A 14,741-nucleotide genomic window follows, 5' to 3' on the forward strand; every position below is an offset into this window, starting at 1 on the left:
GTGTTGTTTGCGGATGAAGTGATGCTGCTCCTTTATTGATTTAAGAAAAGTCTGAATTTCATTAAAACAGTTAACTCCATCTTTTGACACTTCTTTCACTCCCGTCCTTGCATGCTACACCACTACAACAAAGATGACGGGGACAAGACGCTGCCATGTAAATAAGACCGCCCACAAAACAACGCATCCGGAAGCGACTGTCAGAAAGCGGCTTGAAGATTATCTGTAAAAATATAATCCATGCAACATTTTGACCAAAAAAACAACATTACATGTCATGTAGACCACAAGGATGTGTTTTACATTTAGAAAAAAATAATATTAATATGACTCCTTTGGTGCGCCCTATAATCCGGTGCGCCTAATATATGAAAAAAGAACAAAAATGGACAATTCATCGACGGTGTGCTTTATAATCCTGTGCGATCTATGGTCCGGAAATTATGGTAAATATGTTGTATTTATTGGTGATTATCACAATTAATTATCTGTTGACCACTGTCAAAATGCAATTATTCGTGATTGAATGTTTTCATCGTTTGACATTCCTACAAAACAAAAAACTAACCCGACAGCGAGATTAATGGAAGTCAGGCCTCCACTGATGGAACAAACACCAGGGGAACCTCAGCAATCTTGTTCAGACTAAATAAAACTTGAAAATTCACTGAAGCGTTTCATGATGTGTCAGTCAAGTTAAGTTCTGGTTTCCTTTAAAGGTTTAAGGTTACATTTATCAAAGGACAGCACAGACATATGAGTTAGAAACACAATGAGACAGCTATACTAGAACTACTGTTCGTTTGACCCAACTTTCCCCAATGGTGGCTGTCTGAGTTGTACTTTGGAAAGGTGTAATTTCAGTTCACACACTGGTGTTCTGTAAAAAATGGATTATGATACTTTGGAGAGATTTTCCTGAATTGTGATATGTTTGGAAGGATGGGTAGACACAACGTGAAATAGTGTAGTCGGTAGGGTCCTCTCCGCATTCTAACCTTGTAAGGCAGGACGACAGCAGAGCCTCCACTGATCCCCACAATGGGCACGCCTGTCTGAGTGGAAATGAAGTCCAGGATTTGGGCCACCGCCTCCGAGCCGACGTTGTCCTCAAACACCACGCCATGGACGCGGTTGGTGGAGAGCGTGTCGCAGATGCGAGTGAGCAGCGCTCGTGGGTTGGTGTTGTTCACCAGCACAGTGATGGGGTTCACTTCCAGTGGCAGGTCCATGAAGTTCTCCCGACTTAGCCGCCCTTTGATCTCTGTCTGGTAGGTGGAGCCACTGAATACCACCGCCACGTTCACCGCGGGCGTGGGGATCCCAAACGGCCGGCCTGAACACCGGGGGGCGGCGCTGAAGAGCAGCAGCAGCACTGGCGGCCACCACAAGGAGTCGCTCAAGCAGCCTAAACGAACGCCCATCTCAGTCACCTACTGCCTGGAGGAGGGGTCAGAGTTGGGGGAGAGGGGTCAAAAGAGGGAATTGCCATTAGATACACAGAAATTGCTCTATTGTGTTGTGCAAATACACACTAATCCAGACTGCTTATTTTAGTGTCATAGTGCTGCTCGTTGTGGCGTAACGAAGAGGGCATTAAAGGAGCTCAGTTGTATTTTTAGTGTCAGCATGCAGCACGGGGCTGAGACTGGGCTCTTAGGGTGGCATCTGCCACCGGGCTGCTGTTGTATTTTGCGTTCCAACACAACAGATGGTGTCCAGTGTTTAATGCAACAAATGGAGAACAAGCAGATTCGTCATCTCTCGTGACATTATGTTTGTGGCTGTTGCTTAAAAAATTTCCCGACTTAATCTGCCAACGGTCTACTTGAATAACTTTGGCTGTGGTCATGAACTGACATCTCTACTGTCATTAAGAGATGGTGCTCTGAGTTTGGTTGAGTCAATTTAAAATTTTCTACTGAATTAATTGAAACTGCCAAGTTGGCCTCGGGGCTAATCCAAGCTCTTTGTGCGGCATCACTAATGGAGTGGATTTCACCAACTAACTGAATCCATTGCCGCCAAAACACTGATTGCTACGCTCTTTGCCCTCTGGGAAATAACAAAGAATAACCGGCAGAATTAGTTTAACGCTGACATTGTTGTGTTGACAGACAAACTCCAGCGCGTTTGTCAAACGTGTCAGAGTGCCGTTGGATGCCCCGTGGGAGCGTTGCACGCTGGTTCCGCTGTCAGAGAGATCTGATCCACCATGTGATGGAGTCCCAGTGGGGGGAATGTATTGTAATCCCTCGGTAATCCCTGCCAGGCGTCACAGCCTACAGCTTGATTGTAGCATATAAACTTATCAGGAGATTTGGTGAACGCACGAGACTCCACGGGGGCCACTGAGGAGGACCCAGCGGTGCTTTATACCAAAGCAAGGCAGCTAGTCTAGCTTGATGCATACTCAGGCATTGTCATTACAGTCGGGTCACATGCTAGGATCTATATAAAAAAAACAAAAAACGAATGTGTCCCCGCGATGCCTTACACGTGATCCTGCAGGTATTCCCGTAAATCATCTCATAAACTGATAAGTGCTCTCTGTGAGGAATTTAGCGCATCATTCTTTGCAATGACATTAGCCATGTTTCAGCTGCGACAGCACCGGACTAGTTTAGGGTTAATGCCTTTGACGGGGGAGAGACGTACGTGGTCAAAATGCTTAAAACGTTCTGACCTTGCACATGCTCAATCAAGGAAGTGAAACAGCTGAGGCAGATGCCTGAAGGTCGAACATGACGAAGGTTTAAACCAAACGGCAATAAGTCATCAATAACTGGGCGACATAGTCCCAGAACATGCGAGCAAATAATTGGAGAAAGTGACTTTGAGGAACAACTTGTAGGTTATCAAGCATTTTAGGTGTGTGATCATGTAAGTGCTGCGACACAGCTGGCAGATTAGCGCTATAAATTTACTGGCAACGAACCAGCTAGCTGTAAAAGTCATCTGTAACCTGCACTGGTACGTAAGCTTTTACATCCACACTTTAAATCCTCTAAAAAAAGCATTCCCGGCTCGGGACATCCCTTTTTAAAAGTGGAAATGCACGACTGCAGGGCTGTCTGGACGGACTGGCTGAGCATGAACTAGATTCTGCTTTCATCTTACTCCCTCACCAGATGAATTTCATGCCTTGACAGCAAGCGACACTTCATAAAACTCAGCGTCGTTAAACATACAAATTGAAAAAAGTGCAGTAGATGAAAAATGCGCTCTCATGGTAAATGTATTCTGTCACCAATGACTGACATGCTTTAAAGCTATGCAAGGATTGCCATTGAATACTGAAAAGCAACAACCTCCTGCCTCCATTGGGTGTGGAGGAATTATTGTAAAAAATAAGGAAAAAAAGGTTGCCTCCTTGAAGAACAAACCAACCTGAACAGATGAAATCGCTTATAAGTTTCCTGTCAGTGTCATTTTCTCAACGACAAGAATGCTAATTCTTCTTTTTTTAAGCATGATCTAATCCGTCTTGGTTGTAATTATATTTGGCTTATTTGATGTTGATCCAATCTGTCCTACAGGCAAAGTTAAATTGAGCAGAGTGCTTGGAAGTACAGGAGGACAAAGCAAACTTGGAAACACAACTTTGAATGATGTTCAAGATGGTCCAGTTAGCTGATATGTAAGACTTTCTTATTACTTCATCATGTTAGTCTAGGTTGTAAATTGCTCAGTGTCACTGAATAATCCAATGTCTTCGTATTAGAGTTGCTCATGTTGCTGCCATGGCTTTTATTTAAAGGCCTACTGAAACCCACTACTACCCACCACGCAGTCTGATAGTTTATATTTCAATGATGAAATATTAACATTGCAACACATGCCAATACAGCCTTTTTAGTTTACTAAATTGCAATTTTAAATTTCCCGGGAGTTTTTTCTTGAAAACGTCGCGTAATGATGACGTGTACGCTTGACGTCACGGGCTGTTAGGGAATATGAGCGCTGCGCACACACACAGCTAAAAGTCGTCTGCTTTAACCGCATAATTACACAGTGTTTTGGAGATCTGTGCTGCTGAATCCTTTGCAATTAGTTCAATTAATATTGGAGAAGTCAAAGTAGAAAGATGGAGTTGGGAAGCTTTAGCCTTTAGCCACACAAACACACGGTGATTCCTTGTTTAAAATTCACGGACGTGAAACTTTACTATGGATCACAGCGGTCAAGCGAACATGGATCCCAACCGAATGTAAACCAGCAGGTTTCGGTGAGAAAATTGTGGTAAAAAGTCGCTTCTTACCGGATATCAGCTGAGATTGTGAAGTGAAGTGAATTATATTTATATAGCGCTTTTCTCTAGTGACTCAAAGCGCTTTACATAGTGAAACCCAATATCTATGTTACAATTAAACCAGTGTGGGGGCACTGGGAGCAGGTGGGTAAAGTGTCTTGCTTAAGGACACAACAGCAGTGACTAGGATGGCGAAAGCGGGAATCGAACCTGCAACCCTCAAGTTGCTGGCACGGCCACTCTACCAACCGAGCTATACCGCCCCATACAGCTGCCGTCGACTTCCCTGAGACACTGCGCGTCAACACACCCGTGGACGTACACCTCCGACTATCAGATACTATTAAACTCACTAAAACACTAGCAATACAATAGAAAGATAAGGGATTTCTCAGAATTATCCTAGTAAATGTGTCTAAAAACATCTTTTTTCTAGTCCGTCCCTATTAATATCCTCAAACACGAATCTTTCATCTTCGCTCAAATTAATGGGGAAATTGTCGTTTACTCGGTCCGAATAGCAGTTTTTGTTGAAAGCTCCCATTAAAATCAATGTGAATATGTGAGGAGCCATCAAACATGTGACGTCATCGTCTGCGACTTCCGGTAGAGGCAGGGCTTTTCTCTTAGCACCGAAAATTGAGAACTTTATCGTGGATGTTCTCTACTAAATCATTTCAGCAAAAATATGGCAATATCGGAAAATGATCAAGTATGACACATAGAATGGACCTGCTATCCCCGTTTAAATAAGAAAATCTCATTTCAGTAGGCCTTTAAGCGCACTGTGCATGCGTATCTCTCGGCAACAGATTGAATGTTTTCCTGCGTGAGGTAAAGGGACACTGCGAAGGTGCTTTGCAACATCTCAGATTGAGTGCTTCCCCATATCACAAATAAAGCAGGGGAATAACGTAACCGTAGGACATATAGTTGTATTAAATGTCGTATGGAGATCTTGTCTCATCGAGCAGTGTCGATAAAGACTAAAGTAAAAATGACTGCCAGGGTTTTGTTAAATATCATATATATATATATATATATATATATATATATATATATATATATATATATATATATATATGTATATATATTTGTCTTCGTCATTGAAGTGTGCATTTTTTGATAGACCAAACCAGTAACTATACACATGGGCATTCTCTTTGTTATCAGTTAAATTGAATATTGCTGATAAGGTGAGGAGAATTTTTCTGGAAAAGATGCTCGACAGCTCCTGCTCCAACATTGAACTAGCGAGGAGAACATCATAATACATGCTCGGCAGAGAACCTCCTGTATGTTTCAGTCCGGGATATTTATATTTTGTTTTCCTATTCTGACAGGTCACAATCTCAGACTATGGTATTTTACAAAATATAGAGTGCGCTCGTCTATAAGCCACACCCACTAAATTTTAGGTGAAAAAAATATTTTTCCATACATTAGCTGCACCGTACTATAAGCTGCAGATATATGATTGATTGATTGTGATTGATTAATTGATTGAAACTTGTGGTAGTAGATTGCACAGTTCAGTACTTATTCCGTACAATTGACAACTAAAATGGTAACACTCGAATAAGTTTTTCAACTTGTTTAAGTCGGGGTCCATGTAAATCGATTCATGGTATATATTGCAAAATTTGTTATTTACACAGAAATGTTATGTAAATGTTAATTTACTGGGGCTGTTTTAATTAATCGCGATTATTTGTAATCAATTAAAAAAATAAATAACAAATGTTTTTGTAATTATTTTTTTCAATCTGTCCTGTCGAGCCACTCAGGCAAATCATATTGTTAATGGATTTTTCTCTTGTTACTTTCTTTGTATTTGACTTTGTCAAATGTTTGGGAAGCATTTCATTTAACAAAAACATCCATCCATCCATTTTCTACCGCTTATTCACTTCAGATTTGCGGGGGGTAATGGAACCTATCTCAGCTACAGTTTTCTTTTAAATACTATACAAATTGATCAGAGCTGTTTATTTTATAGAGAAATGTAGTTCATCATAGACCTGGCATCCAGTGTTATTAAAAAAGTAGTGATTTTGAATCGAGAATTGATTCTGAATGTACCCCCAAGAATCAAATCTGTGGTGCCCAAAGATTCACAGCCCATTATTTACGTAACTTAATTGTTTTCAAACGGTGCCTGTAACATGGCGGTAAAATGGCTGATCCGAAAAAACGAAGTCAGCGTCATGGACCCACTTACTGCGGATGATAGCTCTCCAATCAGCAAAACAGACTCAGTAACTTCACGATGACATTTCGGTGAATGTTCTGAGGTAATTTTTGAAACTGGAATAATAGAATAACAAAGCTATTTGAAGTTAACAATGCCAACACAACGCTAGCTTCATTACATTACGATGGCACATACAAATATGCATGAAAACACTCCTACAGACATCACACATGGGATAGTTTATAAATAGTTTTAATTAAATTGTAAAACTTACAAACTTGGCTTTGAGTGATGAATGGAGAATCCATCCGAATTGAAACACTGTGGACGGCTAGAAGCCAGCATTATGGCTATCAGCAAACAAAAATCAATAAATAAGCCACACTGTTATTTAAGCCGCAGGGTTCAAAGTGTAGGAAAACAGTAGCGATTTATAGTCCGAAATACAGTGGGGCAAAAAAGTATTTAGTCAGCCACCGATTGTGCAAGTTCTCCCACTTAAAATGATGACAGAGGTCTGTAATTTTCATCATAGGTACACTTCAACTGTGAGAGACAGAATGTGAAGAAAAAAAAAATCCGGGAATTCACATTGTCGGAATTTTAAAGAATTTATTCGTAAATTTTGGTGGAAAATAAGTATTTAGTTAACCATTCAAAGCTCTCCCTGATGGACAGAGGTTTTGGCTCAAAATCTCACGAAACATGGCCCCATTCATTCTTTCCTTAACAGGGATCAATCGTCTTGTCCCCTTAGCAGAAAAACAGCCCCAAAGCATGATGTTTCCATCCCCATGCTTCACAGTAGGTATGGTGTTCTTGGGATGCAACTCAGTATTCATCTTCCTCCAAACACGTCAAGTTGAGTTTATACCAAAATGGATACATGGATGATACAGCAGAGGATTGGGAGAATGTCAGGTGGTCAGATGAAACCAAAATAAAACTTTTTGGTTTAAAATCAACTCGTCGTGTTCGGAGGAAGAAGAATACTGAGTTGCATCCCAAGAACACCATAACTACTGTGAAGCATGGGTGTGGAAACATCATGCTTTGGGGCTGTTTTTCTGCTAAGGGGAGAGGACGATAGATCCGTGTTAAGGAAAGAATGAATGGGGCCATGTATCGTGAGATTTTAAGCCAAAACCTCCTTTCATCAGTGAGAGCTTTGAATGGTTCACCAAATACTTATTTTCCACCAAAATTTACAAATAAATTCTTTAAAATTCCTACAATGTGAATTCCTGGATTTTTTTTGCAGATTCTGTCTCTCACAGTTGAAGTGTACCTATGATGAAAATTACAGACCTCTGTCATCATTTTAAGTGGGAGAACTTGTACAATCGGTGGCTGACTAAATGCTTTGAGTTTATACCAAAATGGATACATGGATGATACAGCAGAGGATTGGGAGAATGTCATGTGGTCAGATGAAACCAAAATAGAACTTTTTGGTGAAAATTACAGACCTCTGTCATCATTCTAATTGGGAAAACTTGCACAATCGGTAGCTGACTAAATACGTTTTTGCCCCACTATATACAGTACACAAATTTAAATTCTGCTGTTTCCTCACCGAGCTGTTCATCTTATTGTAACCCACTCAATTCAGCTTGTCTATTTCTCTATCTGATCACGGATACACAAAAAGTTCCATCAGTCAGTGAGTTGCTGCTGAGGTGTCAAGTCCTGATCCAGATCGTTAATGTGAAGCTGCGGTGGAAGCGGTTCTGGCTGAGAGGCGATGTGTCATCGGTGTGCGACGTTTAATGGCGTCCTTTATATTCCAGGCATGAGGCCTGCGCTGCAGTTGTTTTGACAATGTGCACCTGTCGCCCCTTCTGCCACATGATCAATACATGGCTCCTCACCCTAGGGGGTTGCCCGTCATCGATATGTCATCGCTCTAAGAATACCTTTGTAACTTTCACACAATAGTGCCACCATTAATTCCGTTAGAGCAGTGGTTCTTAACCTTGTTGGAGGTTCCGAACCCCAACAGTTTCATGCGCGCATTCACCAAACCCTTTTTTTGTGAATTTAAAAAAAATAATAATTTCAAATTCAAGATAAAGTTACCGGTATATGTTTTTTTTTCCTGGTGTACAAAATGAACCGTGCATGAACTCACAACAAATCAGTGTGACTTCTGCTGTAATACGCCGATATGGAGAAGTTTTTATTTACACGATGAGTCAATACTTGCCAACCCTCCCGATTTTTTCCGGGAGAATCCCGAATTCCAGTGCCCCTCCCGAAAATCTCACGGGGCATCCATTTTCCTTTGGCGTCCGATTTTCCTTCATACAAACGGCGTGTTGGCGCATTCACATCATTTATGTGGCTTTGACACACACATAAGTAAATGCAAAGCATACTTGGTCAACAGCAAAACAGGTCACACTGAGGGTGGCCGTAAAAACAACTTAACACTGTCACAAATATGCGCCACACTGTGAACCCACACCAAACAAGAATGACAAACACATTTGGGGAGAACATTCGCACCGTAACATAACGTAACAAATACCCAGAATCCCTTGCTGCATTAACTGTTCTGGAATCTACATTATACACCCATGCTACCACCAAACCCCGCCCGCCCCCCCTTCCGCCTCAACCCCCACTCCCCCCATCTCCCGAATTTGGAGGTCTCAAGGCTGGCAAGCATGGATGAGTCGGGTGTGTCTTGACTGGCTCCGCCGAACCCCTGAGGCCGACTCACCGAACCCCTAGGGTTCGATCGAACCCAGGTTAAGAACCACTGCGTTAGAGTATGATTTAAGTTGATCATGGGAAGAGATGCACATTGCTTAGCAGGGCAGTCCCTTCACATAACGACTGGAGCTAGTAAGCAAAGACGCAAACTTCTTGCAGTATTTGTCAAACTCTGCTCTTAGATCAATCTGAGAGACTGTTAATGTGTTTAGCTGCTGTTTTATTTCTCTACTGTGTAGCTACTGTGGTATGTACTTTTTTGTTTCATGAGGGAGAGGAGTAATGCATTTGGGGAATGGTGCTTATTGGTTTAACATTTTGGAACCAATACCAATATATTTTTTCAAAAACTTTTCAAAATTAAGGGGAACACAAAAAATGTCATTATTTTCTGTATTTCAACAAAAAATGTCATAACACTGAATTAGGGCTGGGCGATATGGCCTTTTTTTTTTATATCTTGATAGTATTAGGCCATATCGCGAAACACGATATATATCTCGATAATTTGCCTTAGCTTTGAATGAACACTTGATACATATACTCACACCAGTATGATAATTCAATGTGTCTACATTAAAACATTCTTGTTCATACTGCATTTATATATGCTCAATTTAAACTTTCATGCAGAGAGGGAAATCACAACTAAGTCAATTGACCAAAACTGTATTTTAGGGGCGGCATGGCGTAGTGGGTAGAGCGGCCTTGCCAGAAACCTGAGGGTTGCAGGTTCGCTTCCCACCTATGGACATCAAAGTCGCTGCCGTTGTGTCCTTGGGCAGGACACTTCACCCTTTGCCCCCGGTGCCGCTCACACCGGTGAATGAATGATGAATGAATGATTGGTGGTGGTCGGAGGGGCAAACTGGCAGCCACGCTTCCGTCAGTCTACCCCAGGGCAGCTGTGGCTACAGATGTAGCTTACCACCACCAGGTGTGAATGAATGACGGGTTCCCGCTTCTCTGTGAGCGCTTTGAGTATATAATAATAGAAAAGCGCGATATAAATCTAATCCATTATTATTATTTATTAAACAGTTATCAGGCAATGGCACAAACATTCATGCCATTTCCAAAACAGAAAGTGCAAGATTGTCAAGAGACATTTTAAAACAAGCTATTAGTGTACTTTTGAACATGATGTCACTAAGATGACATATCAAAACAACACTAAATTAAAGTGTACCTTTTGTACAGAACGTCATTACAATAGTTTAAAACTAATAAAGTGCACTTTTGTGCATGACGTCACACAAGATATTTCAATAACTGTCAAATAAAAATTAGCTGCATAACAATAAATCAAATAGTGTTTGTCCTTTGCTATGTGGTATGTTAAGGCGGGCATTATCTTCTTTTGTTGTTGACTATTTTATTCATACGGTGTTGATCTGGAAATGTTTGCCTCTGCATTTCGATGGTGTGGGTGTGTGGCACTGAATGGAGATGTTGAAATGTGGAGTAAGCACTCTTCATTCTCTAGCAGATGACTTTTAAAATGATGCTACATATTAGCAGTAATGCTACTTTTTTTAGCAACGCTTTTGCCCCACACTTGACAAATTATGTTTTTTCTGTTCGACATGAAGCCAAATCACCGCCAGACGATGGACCCCCTGCTGTTTTTCTTGGGAATTAATTCTTCCTTCATTTGTTACCAGATCCGCACCTTCTCTTCTCTCACTCGTATTACCACTCGCACGGCTCCGCTAGCATCACAGCTACAGTTGCCCATGCTGCTACCTCTCTGCTCCGCAAGGGCGTATACGTATGTGATGTATGTAAGAAGGTGCGCTTGCTGTCTGTGAGAAGGAGAGACAAGAAAAAGTGGGAAAATCCTGTAGTGTAATGCCAGCAGCTAAAAGTAACTGTGTGAGAATATATACTCGAATATCACAATATACTCATTTTCTATATCGCACAGAGACAAACCCGCAATAAATCTACAATATATACTCAATGTATATTACATAGCCTGGCATAATCTAGGACCCACCCATCCATCCATTTCCTACCGCTTATTCTTTTTGGGTTCACAGGGGGCGCTGGTGCCTATCTCAACTACAATCAGGCAGAAGGCGTGGTAAACCCTGGACAAGTCGCCACCTCATCACAGCAATCTAGGACCAGTGTTAATTTTTTTTATTACACATTTTTTGCTTTCGACCTATTTCCCAGACTAAAATAGGACGATAACTAATCAAAACAAATGCACATGGACTAAAATAAAATTGACAATTTAGTTAACAAAAACAATACGAAATTTTGACTGAGACGAAATTGAATCATACAGTGGAACCTCGATTCACTAACGCCATTGTTTGAGTCCTTTTAGGTTTACGAAAGTTTCATTTATTCATTCATTTGCATGCTACTTGAAGCCATCGGGGGGTGCCATTTTGGTGACATCACTTCCTGTATACACGGACACAGCCACTTTGAAGAGGCAGGGCCCTCTACTTTACATCCTGTACACGGGTGCGGCCATTTAGATGAATTTATTTTCACAATTGTCGTGCCTTGCGTTGGTCATAGCTGTGTCAGCTTGTCTTAGAGACCTCTTTGTGTGATCAGAAAAGCTATACATGTGTCCAAACTCTCACAGTCTTGCTATATAGCTTCAGGTTGCTAGACAACCTATACAGCTACCATTCTTGCTGGCTCGTCTCTGGCTTGCGTCACCTTTTGTTTGAGGATTTTATCAGTGAAGGGGGAATTCTGTATCAAGTCTTTAATTGTGATGAGACCGAAAAAGATACCACAGCGGACCTTTGTTACAACAAAGGTGGAGGCACTACCGGGACACAAACCGAAGAAGGATCGCCTCATACTGCTAGTTTGTAAAGCCACTGCTTGTTTGTCACTTGGAAACTCTCAGAGTGTTCAACAATGCCAAAAGTATTCCCAGACACGAGGTCAAATGATTTTCCTTTTTTTTTTTTTTTTTTGTTTTTAGAGCGCATTATCGAGGCTTTTGTATGCATAATTGCATTTAAGCTTACTTTAAAGTTGTTGTCCATCCATCCATTTTCTACCGCTTGTCCCTTTTGGGGGCGCAGGGGGTCACTGGAGCCTATCTCAGCTGCATTCGGGCGGAAGGCGCAGTACACCCTGGACAAGTCGCCACCTCATTGCAGGAACAACACAGGTAGACAGACAACATTCACACTCACATTCACACACTAGGGCTTCACGGTGGCAGAGGGGTTGGTGCATCTGCCTCACAATACAAAGGTCCTGAGTATTCCTGGGTTCAATCCCGGGCTCGGGATCTTTCTGTGTGGAGTTTGCATGTCCTCCCCGTTAATGCGTGGGTTCCCTCCGGGTACTCCGGCTTCCTCCCACTTCCAAAGACATACACCTGGGGATAGGTTGATTGGCAACACTAAATTGGCCCTAGTGTGTGAATGTGAGTGTGAATGTTGTCTGTCTATCTGTGTTGGCCCTGCGATGTGGTGGCATCTTGTCCAGGGTGTACTTCGCCTCCCGCCCGATTGTAGATGAGATAGGCACCAGCGCCCCCCGCGACTCCAAAGGGAATAAGCAGTAGAAAATGGATGGATGGATGGATTCACACACTAGGGCCAATTTAGTGTTGCCAATCAACATATCCCCAGGTGCATGCTTTTGGAAGTGGGAGGAAGCCGGAGTACCCGGAGGGAACCCACGCATTCACGGGGAGAACATGCAAACGCCACACAGAAAGATCCCGAGCCTGGGATTGAACTCAGGACTACTCAGGACCTTTGTGAGGCAGATGCACTAACCCTTCCTCCACCGTGCTGCCCTTAAAGTTGTTGTGTTTGGATAAAAAAAAATAGATTGTTGAGCCATTACCTCATTATGTTGGAAAGGGGTTACTGTTTTTGTGAGGCACAGTGTTTTGATTTTTCACTGGTAATACAGGACGGCATTGTTACACACCTCAATATAATGTGTCTTATACACCTGAAAAAAAGAGTAGAGAAGACCAATGGACCCACTTCGCATTTGTCGTTGTAAACCTTGTGGCTCCATTTTCTCCGGTAAAAATACAACCAACTTGAAGCCCGGTCAGCTGCCAAATGATCAAAAATATCGCCGTGGCAACATGTTTATGTTGCCAGGTTTTATTTGTATTCAATGATATAACAAATTGTTATACAGCTTCGGCCTATTCACTAGCTGATATTTCGAAATTACTCATACTGTACTGAATGTCTGTTACTATTAAAGACGGTAACCCAAAAGTAAAACCGCTTACTCTACCACTGATGTAGTTCACTTTGGGCTAACTTGCATGCCAATTTTGATAAGCTAAGACAGTGTTTCTCAACCACAGTGCCGGGGGCCCATTGTTTGGCGGCGACCTCCCCCTGCACAGCTGCCAAAAATATAATTTTTTCAGCTGTGATCCATATGGGCCGTGCGGTACGCAATTTTCCACCACTTGAGGCAGTAATGACAATATCAAACAGAAAAGGTCTGGAGCTAGAGTCATAGAAAAGTTTAAGTGCAAAAATTATGAGTAAAGTTGCAAAGCTGTGTTTTCATTTGCACTTTAATTTTATTGACAATTTAGTTGAAAAACATATTCATTAATCATTTTGTTTATTATTTTTAGCACAACATAAATATATTTGCAGTGTACAGTTTTTGGTTCGTACTTATTTTTCTAATCCTAAACCTAAGGTTTATGTTTAAATAGATAATTCACACATGGTTTCATATCATTTGACAAAGTTCTAAACTGTACGTAGGTTGGATGGAATTATTGAATATGATTCAATTATCATACCGTTTGAAAATGCCCAACTAGGGACAGACATTGAGAACTAGCCCGGGCTAAAATGTTGTAGTATGTAACATGTGCTCATGAAACACACTTGTCCCTATCAAATAAACCCAATAAAAAAATCAAGAGTGGGATTACTAATTCAATGTTAATACTTAATGTATATGACATTATTGTAGTGGAAAAGGTAGGCTCTGAGGTTAAAAAATGTTCAGAACCCCTGAGCAAAGATGCCCGTACAGTGCACTTTAGACACAGTGTCCAGCTGATAATTGCACAATTTGACAACTCAAAAGAGCGTATTTGCAATTTTCCAAGCCAACACTGAGTAAGACAGTTATGTGAGATAAATATGCGTTAGTTTTATAACACCAGTTGCTGTACGGGACAGTGGCCAAGAGACTAATTGTGCACACTCACTGTAGTTATACACTATAAAAAATAAAACAAATTTGTTCCTTCATTTGACCATTTTAGTCGTATCTTATTCAACAATACAAAAAAATCTTGATTTCAGCTAAAATAGTCACACAGTAATCAGCTTTGTGAGAAATGTACTTATTGTTGTATTCATGCGTCTTGTTGTGAATTTGTTTTTTGAGATGCTCTGCAATTACCTTAATAAGTCAAGATGACTTCAATGATGTGTTATCTTTATATTTTGTATGTTAGTCGACATTTACTGACATTTTAGCGCACTAAAATGTTAAGGAATTTTGTCAACTAAAACTAAATCAATTTAGATGACTAAAAGGTTACTAAATATTGAACACTTTTTAATCAAAAGACTATGACTGAAA

At 41.1% G+C, this 14,741-nt stretch overlaps 1 protein-coding gene across 1 annotated transcript in view; it reads right to left on the reverse strand.

Annotated features, from left to right (window-relative positions):
• Nucleotides 1-14,741, reverse strand: part of grin2ca (glutamate receptor, ionotropic, N-methyl D-aspartate 2Ca) — a 140,149-nt gene that overhangs the window by 82,675 nt on the left and 42,733 nt on the right. Inside the window, exon 2 of the mRNA XM_061905670.1 lies at nt 999-1,440. Coding sequence (XP_061761654.1) covers nt 999-1,424 — 426 coding nt within the window. The 5' untranslated portion in view covers nt 1,425-1,440. The remainder of the gene's footprint in view (nt 1-998; nt 1,441-14,741) is intronic.

This window comes from Nerophis ophidion, linkage group LG07 (assembly GCF_033978795.1).
Source record: "Nerophis ophidion isolate RoL-2023_Sa linkage group LG07, RoL_Noph_v1.0, whole genome shotgun sequence".
Taxonomy (NCBI): Eukaryota; Metazoa; Chordata; class Actinopteri; order Syngnathiformes; family Syngnathidae; genus Nerophis; species Nerophis ophidion.